At 33.3% G+C, this 13,013-nt stretch overlaps 1 protein-coding gene across 1 annotated transcript; it reads left to right on the top strand.

Annotated features, from left to right (window-relative positions):
- The first annotated feature begins 341 nt into the window (after positions 1 to 341).
- Positions 342 to 6,919, top strand: LOC127075333 (obg-like ATPase 1). The gene is made up of 12 exons (XM_051016826.1): positions 342 to 548; positions 782 to 949; positions 1,104 to 1,227; positions 1,316 to 1,407; positions 1,721 to 1,819; positions 2,335 to 2,448; positions 3,728 to 3,792; positions 4,091 to 4,207; positions 4,982 to 5,057; positions 5,641 to 5,733; positions 6,258 to 6,308; positions 6,541 to 6,919. The coding sequence occupies exons 1-12, from the start codon at positions 462 to 464 to the stop codon at positions 6,637 to 6,639; spliced, it is 1,185 nt and encodes a 394-aa protein (XP_050872783.1). The 5' UTR covers positions 342 to 461; the 3' UTR covers positions 6,640 to 6,919.
- The last annotated feature ends 6,094 nt before the right edge of the window (positions 6,920 to 13,013 follow it).

The following is a 13,013-nucleotide window of genomic DNA, read 5'->3' as shown; positions in this document are numbered from 1 at the left end:
ATACACCAAATATTATATGAAGATGCAACTCTAGACTATATTTTGATCTAAATAGGATATATCTAAAAATATCGTATTTTGATGTGATTTGTGTGTGTTCGAAGATGAATCTCTAAACGCATGAAAGATAATTTTGAATTTTCAAAAATCTAAAATGCACATGTAAGGGTGTAACGAGCATTTCGGAAGATGATGCCTTGGGTGTGTATTTTATAATAAGGCCTAATATCCATTGGTATTTTTTGATTATTTTTTAAAAGGAAAAATATACAAGTTAAAAAATATTTTTACCGTGTAGTCACTTTTTGTTTACCGATGAATGAACAGTGAAGAAGTAACCTAGTGCTTCCTTTCCCCTTCTCTTCTTACAAAGTACAAAACCCTACGAGGAACGAGTTTCAGATTTCCGAGACGCTTTTTGTTCTTCATCTGATTCTAAACTAACCTCTCTCCGCCGCAAAATGCCTCCTAAATCCGCCAAATCGAAGGAAGCTCCAGCTGAACGACCCATCCTTGGTCGATTCTCTTCTCACCTCAAGATTGGAATCGTATGCTTCTCTCCTTTTCTCTCAGCAATCGTGTTCAATTTTGATACTATTCTCAGTACCTTTTTTAATTGCAAAATTCGGCACTCCGTTAATCAACTTCATCCCATGCATGATTGATTCTATAGAATAGTGCAGATATTAATTTTTTTGCACTTAAACTGAGCTAGAAGCAGTGAGTTGTTTGCTTGATTGTTTCTTTCGATTCATGTTAGTTATTGTTACTCTCTTTTCAGGTTGGTTTGCCAAATGTTGGAAAGTCTACTCTTTTCAATACACTCACCAAGATGGCAATTCCTGCTGAGAATTTCCCCTTTTGCACTATTGAGCCTAATGAGGCAAGGGTTAATGTTCCTGATGAGCGTTTCGAGTGGCTTTGTCAATTGTTCAAGCCAAAAAGTGAGGTTTGTAATGTCTCTCATACCATTGTTGGTGAATCTCTCTTGTTAGTCTGTTAATATACACCCGTGCTGTTACTAACTTTTGGCTGTCTATTATTGGATTTGATGGGTAAGTATGTTATGTATCCTGATGTGTTTCTTGGATTTGTATATATAGGTCTCAGCTTTCTTAGAAATCCATGACATAGCTGGATTGGTTCGAGGTGCTCATCAGGGACAAGGGTTGGGAAATAGTTTTCTATCTCATATCCGGGCTGTTGATGGCATTTTTCACGTTCTACGTAAGATGATCATCACTGTTGAAATATGATTTTATAATGTTGTATTGATTTGGGGGGTTATTAACCTATTGTCATTGACTTTCGTTAGGTGCATTTGAGGATCCAGATATTATCCATGTAGATGACACTGTTGACCCCGTGAGGGATTTAGATGTTATTACTGAAGAGTTACGGCTGAAGGTATGCTAAGTAAAAACCTTTTCTTTATCATAGAATTGACTTTTGGGCCAACCATCATTCTTGCGTGATGAAACATCATTTTTTATTCACATTGATCTTTCCTTTATTGGTTCTTTTTTCTTTAATATCCGACTGTTTATCTGTGTGTTTTAACGCTAAGGAGGATCCCTTAACGCCATATTCATTGTAATTTCTTCTTTTATATTTGATGAATTTATTATTTTATCATAATTTAAAGGTTGAACCTTTTCAATAGAACTTCTTATACACTGTAATATAACTGCTAATACTTTCCCTCTGTATAACATCATAGGATATTGAATTCATGCAAAACAAGTTAGAAGATCTTGAAAAGAGCATGAAGAGGAGCAATGACAAACAGTTGAAAATCGAGCTTGAATGTTGTCAAAAGGTTTGACTTTTTCTGAGCATTATTTGGCCATTATTGGCCACCTTTTGTCTCATTACTTTATACTACGATTTACAGTTTACTGCCATTGTAATTTGTATCTATTATGTGTTTGTCTTGTATTACTTTTTTGTGGTATTTTTTTATTGGTGCTTTCTGTCACGAGTCTCTTTTAGATTCCACAATACATTTCTGCAACAACAGTAGTTGCTTGCTGAAAATTTCTCAAGTTTGGAAGGAGTAAAGATTTGAGGTTGTAATATTATGTAAATCCTCATATTCAGTTGCTGTCAATGTATTGGATATGATTTCTATTAGATCTTAAAAAGCATGGAAATCATGTTTGTGTCTGTTTGTTTATGTTATGCATTGCATTCTCTCACAAGGTTGATTCTATCACTTAAATGTACTGTCACATTCCTTTTATCTTCCTGTGTGTTAAGTTTTGTAAATATACACACAATAGTTGCGGGTAAACATTGGATGAAAATTGTGGTGGTAATTTTTCACATCTTTAGGTCAAGGCATTCATCGAGGAGGGAAAAGATGTACGGCTAGGGGATTGGAAAGCTGCCGAAGTTGAGATCTTAAATTCCTTCCAGTTGCTTACTGCCAAGCCTGTTGTCTACTTGGTAACATATTTCACTTTTCTTTCTATTGACTTTTTGTCTGCCTTTGATTTAGTATGAGATTTGATGCGTCTTGGATATTATGTTGGACAAAATGTTTAACATACACTATTGCCTAACAATGTTTTTCATAAACCTTATAATGACTTTGAGCCGAGGTTTATATTACTGGGCATGAAAATAGAATCATGGCAGCATCTTGGTAACCGATATTTTTTTCTTTAACAGCATTTCACCGCTTGCTTTTTACTTTTGTAGATTTAGAACCATACATATTCAATAAAGCTATCAGTCTGTATGTACGTGACTTGTATAATAAAAATATTTAATCAAAAACTCATTTAGTAAATTATCTATGTGTCTTATGAGGATACATTATTCGTATCCTATGTTTTCATGTTTTATATTCTATTCTCGGTCATTTATGGGATTCAACGATAATTAACAATGCTGTATAATTTGGGATATGTCTATATAGATACATGTCAGCCAGAGATATCTCTGTTTCGTATATGTTTGGAAATAATAAGACACTATTTGGATATGGCTCAAAGTTGATCAGATATGGCTTGGATATATTGATAATGCGATTGCTAATTGCAAAAGACACCGAATTATAATTTTTTGATAGGAGACTCCAAATTAATTATAAATAATAGCTTGGTTGAAGTTAAGATATGAACATAAGTTTGATTTTTTTTATATTCAAAGGCATTCTGTTTTTCTATATTTATACCCTAACTTTATTTTGATTTATAATATAGTAAATGTTGAAAGATGTTTCCTTATATATTTTTATGTTAGATGTTATACTTTTTGTGATTATATCTTTTATACAGTTAAGTCATATTTACGTAAAATTACTTTCATTTCATATATTTCAAAGTTTATATTTGGGTTCATGTACCTTAGTATTTTTTAAATATCCTGTACTATGCCCAGTACCGTACCTGTATCCATGCAACATAGCATTTCACGCATACATTTTTCTTGTGAAGACCATATTTCATATATACTTGCACTGCATGAAAGCACATAAGCGTATGTATGTTTATTTTTAATTCTTTAATTTGGATATCCTTGTCATTTCATGTGGAATATTCAGAATTTGCCTTATCACTTTATGTATTTTTTTGTGTATCACATATCTTTCTCAGTACTTTGTGCAAGTATATATCGTTAATGACTGATGAGTTAAATAGAATCCATATTGTTCGTTTTCTGTATTTTAGATCTGCTTATGTGAATATTCTATCTCTTAATACTTACATTTTATTCACAGATTAATATGACTGAAAGAGATTACCAAAGAAAAAAGAACAAATTTCTTCCCAAAATTCATGCATGGTACGTAGTGATGTTTTTTTTTTCCTGTCATTTTTCTTCTTCTGTAATCCAATTAGACTTTTTCTCATTCCTTGGCCGCCTACGTGAGTATAAAGGATTCTATAAATAGTTGCAAAGTATTCAAGTTATTTCTCTCCTCTATGAGCCACTGGAAGAAGAAATTCGTTACTAGTTTGTCACATTTTGTTGCTTATGCAATACTGTTTACTTTTAAAGTTTTAATTTGTATATTCTTATTGTGCCTAGTTTATAATGTCGAAAGAAAATTTGATTAACATTAGTAACCTTTGTTCTCCAGGGTCCAGGAACACGGTGGTGGACAAATGATTCCTTTCAGCTGTGTCTTAGAGAAGAGTCTCTCAGATATGCCTCCTGATGAGGCAGCTAAATATTGTGAGGAAAACAATGTCCAAAGGTCAGTCAATGTTTGTCTTATTGCTAATTGAATGTATGAATGCGAAGTTATTATGCAAATATTTTGTGGATTTGAAAAGACTGAGGATTTACTTATACATCAAACATTGAAGTCTTGAGTATATGTTGAAGTTATCTTAATTTTATTTTATTTTATTTCAAACAGAATTTCCTTACAAATATCAAGAATAGCTCTATTCTTCCTTCAAATAGGAATACTACTGTTATCAATTTATCTTAAAAAGGAGTCCCTTATTGGATTTGAATCGACGACTTCTTACTACGGCGTTACTCTACCATTGAGTTAAAAGGAATACATTCAAAAGTTTCAACTTTTTATTTATATTATAATTTTATTCTACTTTATTATTCAATTTATCATATAAATTAAAAAATATATTTATTCATCGCTGGTTTGACCATGGTATGATAATAGTCAGACCCATGAACTGTTGGCCATTTCCATCCAAATTTGAAAGTTGCTCGTGTCTAAAATAATAGTTTTATTTTAGTTTCCTTGCATATTCAATGTGTCTATATGCTTTTGAAGTGAGAATTAACTGTGTTCTCATTTGTACAATTTGAGAATAAATGCCATTTTTTTTATCACAATTAAGATTACTACATCAGTAGCTTATCCTGATTGCCTTACTTTTTGTTTTTTAGTTTTTAATAATCTTGGTTTTCATTAAAAATTGTTGAATAATTCTAAATTTTGAAGAATTCATGCATAATTTATATGCTACTAAAATTGCTATATCCTTCATTTCGACAGTGCTCTTCCCAAAATAATAAAGACTGGATTTTCAGCTATCAATCTCATTTACTTTTTCACAGCAGGACCTGATGAGGTGAATATCTGTTTATCTCCTTTCGTACTTTTGTCTTTCAAATATTTATGAATATGCTGTGGTATTGGTTTCATAAACATTCCAAACTATAATCAATAGTTTCTCCCATAGTTGCTAGAATCTTACTATTGACAATTTGAACTGCACAGTTCTATACAAGGTAATATAACTACTTGAATTGTGTGATGAATTTCAAATGAATTTGAATCATGCGATGGATGGATGAATCAGTGCAATTTGTATCATTGATAAGTGGAATAATGCACTCAAAGACTTGTATTTATTCTACCCTTCTTTACCTATTTTTCATCAAAACTATCGTAAATTCAAATATGATTAAATCATTAAATGAAAATAAACTAAAGGTCTGGTATGAAACACACTTGTTTGTTAAAACCTCCCTCCCTCCACCCTATCTTTCCTTTGACGCATGTTCCCTTTTTGGGGCACCAAGGTGGTTCTTTTTCATATTATGAGCTAAGAATTGTATTTTGCTTGAATTTTTTTTGTGTGCAGTTGTTATACGTCTAAGATTACAGATTTAGGTGCCTTAACTTTTGTGGCTATAATTTGTTTGTTTCAGGTTAAGTGCTGGCAAATTAGACGCCTAACAAAGGCTCCTCAAGCTGCAGGGGCTATCCATACTGATTTTGAAAAGGGATTTATTTGTGCTGAGGTTAGTTCATTGATTTTGGACAATTCTTGTTCTTGTTCAGCCATATTCTCCCTCAATAACTAATTTATTTATCATTATGACATCCATGTATATATTGATTGTACAATTAAACTATCTGCTAAGGATTTATTGCAACATTTTTTATTTATCTTTGATGATCAAACATAGGAATCCTCAGCTTCTAGGATTGAATACATAATGGAATCCTGTTCCTTCATGGCAAATTTAAACTGAGATTTCTTCATGATTCCAATCAAGCTGTTTCACCCTTGCAATATGACTTTCTAGTTGATAAGAATCTTATTGAAACATGCTTTTAAAAGATGGTTTCTTAATAAGGGACAATCCACACTGCTATTCATTGAAGTGTGTTCACCGGCCATGTAGTTATACTTATCATGATTGATTCATTAACTTTGTTCATTCTGTTATTGTTGTTTTTGCTTTTACAGTAACTTGTATATTGATAGGCATGTTCAAATGTTTGCATCATTGATCTGGGTGCTTTTCAAATGTCGTTTCAGGTGATGAAATTTGATGATCTAAAGGAACTTGGTACTGAGTCAGCAGTAAAGGTATTCTTTCACTCATTCTCATTCTTTCGATATTAACTTTTACTTATTCTATAGATATATAACTTTTTTGTATTTCTATTTCTTCTGAAAATGTTCAGATAAAACAAAAAATTGAAACAATATTTCAGATCTAACATTTTAGGTTAATTGTAGCTAAACTAGGATCCACTTAACCTAGGTCTAACATCTAGGGACCTAACCACTTGTTGCTCTTTGTTATATTATTTGTTAGGCTGCTGGAAAATATAAACAGGAGGGTAAAACATATGTGGTACAAGATGCAGACATTATATTTTTCAAGTTCAATGTTTCTGGTGGAGGGAAGAAGTGAACCAGAAATTCGCCTTTTCTAACAGTTTGCTGGTTTTACATGCATGACGGACACACGCCTACCATGTTTGAGCATTTTGTATGAGGTTGAAAGTGTAATTTTCATGATTATGTACTTAGGTTAATTATTTCTAGTGGATTTTAATTCGGAAATTACAATTTGTTAAGTTATGTCTTGTAGCAGTTTTGAATACATAAATGTTGCTTGAGTTGATGCCTATTGAGTTGTTTGCACGATGGATCAATCAATATATTATTTGTTATACAATTTTTTTGATGAATGACCATGTTTTTATATGCACTATTTCTACACCAAAATAATAATTTCTCATTTTTTTTATTTAGTTTGGAAATGTATTTTCGGCTTTATCTAATATGCACCCCCTTCATTTTATAAAAAAAATACTCTCTATGTTTCTTTTTAAGTGTCTCTTTTGTATAAAAGTTTTGTTTCATTTTAAATGTCATTTTCAAAGTTCAAGATAATATCAATTATTATTTTTTCAAAATTGTTCCTAACTATTTATTAAAGAGAGAAAAAGTTAAATCTATAAATAAATAGATAGGGATATTATAGTACTATTTACTAAAGAGAGAGAAAAAGTTAAATGTATAAATAAATAGATAGGGATATTATAAGTAAAAAGATCATTATTACTTAAAAAATAATAAATTTGATTAGTTTCATTGATGTGTAAAAGGTCAAAGAAAGACAATTAAAAAGAATATCAGTATAAATTAAGTAAATGAAAATATCTAAAATAAGTTATTGGTGTTTAATAGTATAAATTAAGTAAATAGAAATATTTAAAAATTTACAAACGTACGGTTGTTGATCGATGCTAGGGAAACCATTTTCGACACGCTTAAAGCAAAATGGCGCATCCAATAAAAATAGCTAAACAAACGTGCCACTAGCTATATTTTTCTATTTTATCTATATTTTATGACAAACGGCACATCCAATAAAAGTAGCTAAACAAACATACCCCTAACTATGTTTTTCTATTTTATAGATATTTTTTGACAAAGATAAATACAAAATATGTATACAAGAATTAGAAATACATGGAAATAAAAATAATCCTATTAATAACATGATATAAAATTTAGTTTTAATTATTTTGTCATGTTTGAGATATTCTTCGGATAATTGTATATTAAGCGTAATGTTTTTTGAGCCACTTTAATTTATTTATTTTACCCTTCATATTGGTTAGACTATATTGAGTTGTATATTTTACTCAATCAATCACAACAATTCCAAAATTTTGATCAATCTCAAGTATTAGATAAATTCTAGATGTTTGATCAATCTCAAATGTTTGAACAAGATGAAGTTGATGCCATTGACAACGAGGAAGAAGAAAGTGAGACTCAGGTTGATTATATGGTGAATTTGTTTGAGACCGACGAGTACACTGCACAGATCAGCTGAACATGAAGATCAAGAATCATTACCTTTAATTTATGTTTATTGTCCTCCTCAACACACGACTAACTAAAATTTGAATAAAGACGAGTCATCCTCAAATCTATTCTACAATCCTTCTCATCAGTTGGAATGTGTCTTAAATGTGGACATCAAGTATCACACAAAAGTAGAATGCATCCAAGCTATAAAAAAAGTTTCACATAGATAATGTTGTTTATTATTTTTAAGATTGCACATATGTAGGGTTGTATGTGATACTTTTTCGTAACGAGCTTTGCATGTTTTGGCTAGCAGCGCCCTACTGGAAGAGATGTGATTGTTAGAAGATATGTTCGATTGATTCACCTCACAGTTGCACTACCACCCTTCTTCAACATGATTATGGTAAATTAAGCTCTCAATTAATATGCCAAGATATTTTGCATATGGTTGACAAAGACACGTCTGTGAAAGTGAACACAATAATCTCCCATATCGTTACACGATTCAACTACACTCTATCGTACAAGAAAACATGGACTGCGAGGACTAAAGAAGTTTAACATGTATATGGAAATTGAGAAAATGTAACAATGAACTTCCATAATTTTTGATAGCACTTCAAAAATATGTTCATGGAACAATTGTAATTATGGAGACACTTCCGGTATATTCGCATGACAAAACTTGTGTTAATGTAAGTAGAATATTCCATCGATTATTCTGAGCGATTCAATCATGCATCAATGACTTTGTGTTATGCAAATCTATTATTCAAATTGATGGAACAAAATTGTATGAGAAATACCAGGGAACAATATTGATGACAGTTGCACAAGATGAAAACAATAATATCTTTCTAATTGCCTTTACTCTAGTTAAAGGTAAAACTAGTGGATGCTGGACTCTCTTTCTAAACATTGTGTGAAATATGTCGTCTTTCCGGTCACACACAAACGTTGTCCCAATGTTGGAATAAGTTCTAGATGAGATTTCATTACGCTGTTAAATTTTTTATAACCTTCAAATTTCTAGTGCTAAAAACAATGTATTTGAAGTAAAAGAGACATGATTTTTACTTAAACGGCAATAATTTTCTTTACAATTTCTTATATGCAAGGGATGAAAAATATGGCTCAAATTATATTTATTCGTGCTTTGATAATCTTTTCTTCACCGTTTTTTGTTTTAACCAATGAAAGTATATTATTTATCTCACAATTTTTAAGTTTATCTTATACAAAGTACTCGTACTATATCAACTTCTAATAAAAATTAATTTATATTATTTGACATTGCAGCCTGTGTGTCATGCGTTCATGACAATGATTTGTCTAGTGGCGATTTTACCAATGGTTGTACAATGCATCAATAATTTTTGTAAGCTCTGAAATGCATATGACCCAGAGGAGGTAAACATTGGGTTTGTTAATTAGAATAGGGAAGTATATTTATGGATTTATTTCGAAAATATATTTTTTAATTAATTCTTTTATAAAATGAAAGTGTGACTCATTTATGTATAAATTTGTTGTATTTAAAATACATCTAAAAGTGTGTGAATAGTTTTGTTTTTTTAGGAGAGAAACAAGACACTTGGATTTGTTTGGGGGGTTGAGGGGGAGGAGGGAGGGAGGGAGAGAGAGAGAGAGAGAGAGAGAGAGAGAGAGAGAGAGAGAGAGAGAGAGAGAGAGAGAGAGAGAGAGAGAGAGAGAGAGAGAGAGAGAGAGAGAGAGGAGAGAGAGAGAGAGAGAGAGAGAGAGAGAGAGAGAGAGAGAGAGAGAGAGAGAGAGAGAGAGAGAGAGAGAGAGAGAGAGAGAGAGAGAGAGAGAGAGAGAAGAGAGAGAGAGAGAGAGAGAGAGAGAGAGAGAGAGAGAGAGAGAGAGAGAGAGAGAGAGAGAGAAGAGAGAGAGAGAGAGAGAGAGAGAGAGAGAGAGAGAGAAGAGAGAGAGAGAGAGAGAGAGAGAGAGAGAGAGAGAGATTATCATTGCATTAACCTAAGATGAGAATGCATCATATACATTTATACATGAGTTACAATATGAATGAGAAACAAAATGACCAAGTAAAGTAACGAGCTTGTAATTGGTTACACCATTTGGTTAACCGGTTACACCTATCATTAAAATTAAATCTCCTTCAGTGATAATCGATTAATATAATAGGTTAACTAGTTACATCAACGAAAACACCACTTTTCTGCTACTTGGATGGGCTTCTGACCTTGCTATCACAAGTTACCACCATGTGTTAACCGGTTACAACACTTGAATTACTTGAATAACTTTCAACACACCACCTTAATTCAAGTGTCGCAAGTCTTCCATTCTCATGCTCATCTTCAACCTCTTGAACATATCATTTGTGACTCCCTTTGTCAACAAATCAACAACTTGGTCCCCACTTCTATAATATCTCAATCATAACCTTCCTTCACTAAAAAGTTCTCTTAAGTAGCGAAACATCATCTCAATATGCTTGTTTCTCCCATGTGCAATTGGGTTCTTAGCAAGATTCATCGCGAAAACATTGTCAACTAGAAATGTGACAGCCTCACCCTAAGTGTTGCCCAGCTTCTCCAATAGATTCATAAGCCACACGACTTGGCACACACATAACGAAGCGACAATGTACTCGACCTCACAAGATGAGAGTCAAACTATCGGTTCCTTCTTTGAACACCATGAGATTGGCGTCGCACCGAACATAAAGATGTATCCAACTATATACTTTTAATCATCTTTATCTATGCACTAGTTAGAATCGGTAAAATTGAGCAAATTGTATTTTCTTCCCGTATCCGCTGCGGGAAAGAGAATTTCGTAGCCAACATAACCTTTGATGTATCGTAGGATCCTCTTAACTACTGCCAAGTGAGACACCTTAGATTTCCCCATGAGTCTACTCACAATACCGACACTAAGCGCCAAGTCGGCTACACCATTTTTCTGTGGTGTATAAGGTGATACTACCTCATGTATAATGCCTTCTTGATCACAAAACTTCCCAAAGTCATTGGAGACATATTTGCCTCCACCACCCGTTTTGAGCACTTTGAGTTTTTAACCACTTTGCCTTTCAACCATGGACTTGAAATTCTTAAACACTTCAAATACATCATCATTTTTCTTGATTAGGTATGTCCATTGCTTTCTACTATGATCACCGATAACTGCGAGTAAGTACATATTGCCACCAATGGAATCTACTTGCATCAGTCTACACACATATGAATACACCACCTAAAGGTGATTCTTGGTCATACAGTATGCATCCTTGCTGAATTTACCCTTATGTTGCTTCATTTGCACACATTCTTCACAAGTTTCAGTTGGTATGCTGATCGATGGCAACCCCGTTACCATTCCGTTCTTTTGCAAGTCTTTGAGATCTCTAAAAGGTAGATGCCTAAGACGATATTGCCACACCCACTATTCTCGCTGCAATAGCAATACATCTATGCTCCATAACCTTCAAATCAACCTTGAAGGTTCTATTGACATCCATATGCTCTTTAAGGACCAAAGCTCCACTTGCATTCATAACGCAAAATCCCTTGTTTTCCATGTGAATCTTGTAATCCTTTCTCAAGTAATTGGCCAAGACTTAGAAGATACATTTGATTCCTGGAATGTACAAGACATCTTTGATCAAGGAATTCCATCATCCCTTATTATGATCAAAACATCACCGATTCCATCGGCCACTAGAATGGTGTCATCCGTAAACTTTACTTTGTTCTTCATGGCATGATTGATTTTGATAAACCAATCCTCCTCCCCATCATATGAGTTGAACAACTGAGTCCAAATACCACTCCTTCTTCATGTAACCAGTTAACTGCATCATTCAACCGACCACAACTCAATTTTTCAGAATTCTTTGAGTTGTTGTAGTTGTTGTCTCGCAGTTGTTTGTTGCTGCAATCCCCTTATATGATCATGACCAAGAGTGTATTCTCTTCATCAAACTCTTGTAGTGCAACCTAAGCTTCATCCCATTGAGATTCCTTCTTGTTCACATTGCACTCTTTTACAGAATGATCAAACCACAGACACTTATTGCACTGCTCATTGCTATTGTCAAACCTCTTCTTTTCACCTCTAAAGTTACCTTGACCACCATGTTTGTTATAGCTGCTCTCACCCTTTTGACAAGTTGAATTCTTTGAATTTTGAGACTCTCTTCCACAAAAAATTTGAAAATTCTCTTTCCTCTTCATGGGCCATTTTCCCTTCGATCTCTTGTTCTTCTCATTGAAACGATATTGCAAAGTGATCTCCGCCTTTGCCTTATCGTTATTTCTCTCCTCCATCCATTGCTCATTAGACTCAAGAGAGCTTTGAAGCTCCTCTTTGCTCATCGTCGCATGATCCTTCGATTCCTCAATCCCCACAACTATATTGTCAAATCTTGGTGTTAAAAATGCAAGATTTTAGCGACAACATATTGCTCCGTAACAATTTCTTTGCATTCCTTCACTTGATTCACCAACCGAGTTATTCTTGTTGCAAAATTGTTGATTGTCTCCTTTTCTTCCATTTGAATCAATTCGAGATGACGTTTGTGAGTTTGTAACCTCACCATATTTTCCTTGTCATCCCCTGAATAGGCCTTCTCTAAGATCTTCCACGCTTGCTTTGATGATTCGCAATCACCAACTTTCTCAAAGTTGTCTCTATCAACACATTGACGGATCAAAAACATCACATTAAATTCTTTCTTCCTCTCTTCCTTATGAGTTTCTTATTGCGCCTCTGTTGCATTTTGAACAAGAGGAGTAACAACATTCTTGATCACTTCAAGAACATCTCGACAGCCAAATAACACATTCATTTACTTGCACAATTTGTCGTAATTATTCGCATCTATGATAAACAGGTTTGTATGAATTCTTTCATTGGAGACAGAATTCATGTTGCACACTAGGTGTTTGTGGATCAGAACCAGGATCTTGATGC

This window comes from Lathyrus oleraceus, chromosome 1, assembly GCF_024323335.1.
Source record: "Lathyrus oleraceus cultivar Zhongwan6 chromosome 1, CAAS_Psat_ZW6_1.0, whole genome shotgun sequence".
Lineage (NCBI taxonomy): Eukaryota > Viridiplantae > Streptophyta > Magnoliopsida > Fabales > Fabaceae > Lathyrus > Lathyrus oleraceus.
Note: the sequence above shows the minus strand (reverse complement) of the source record. Positions and strands in the feature narration are given on the sequence as shown.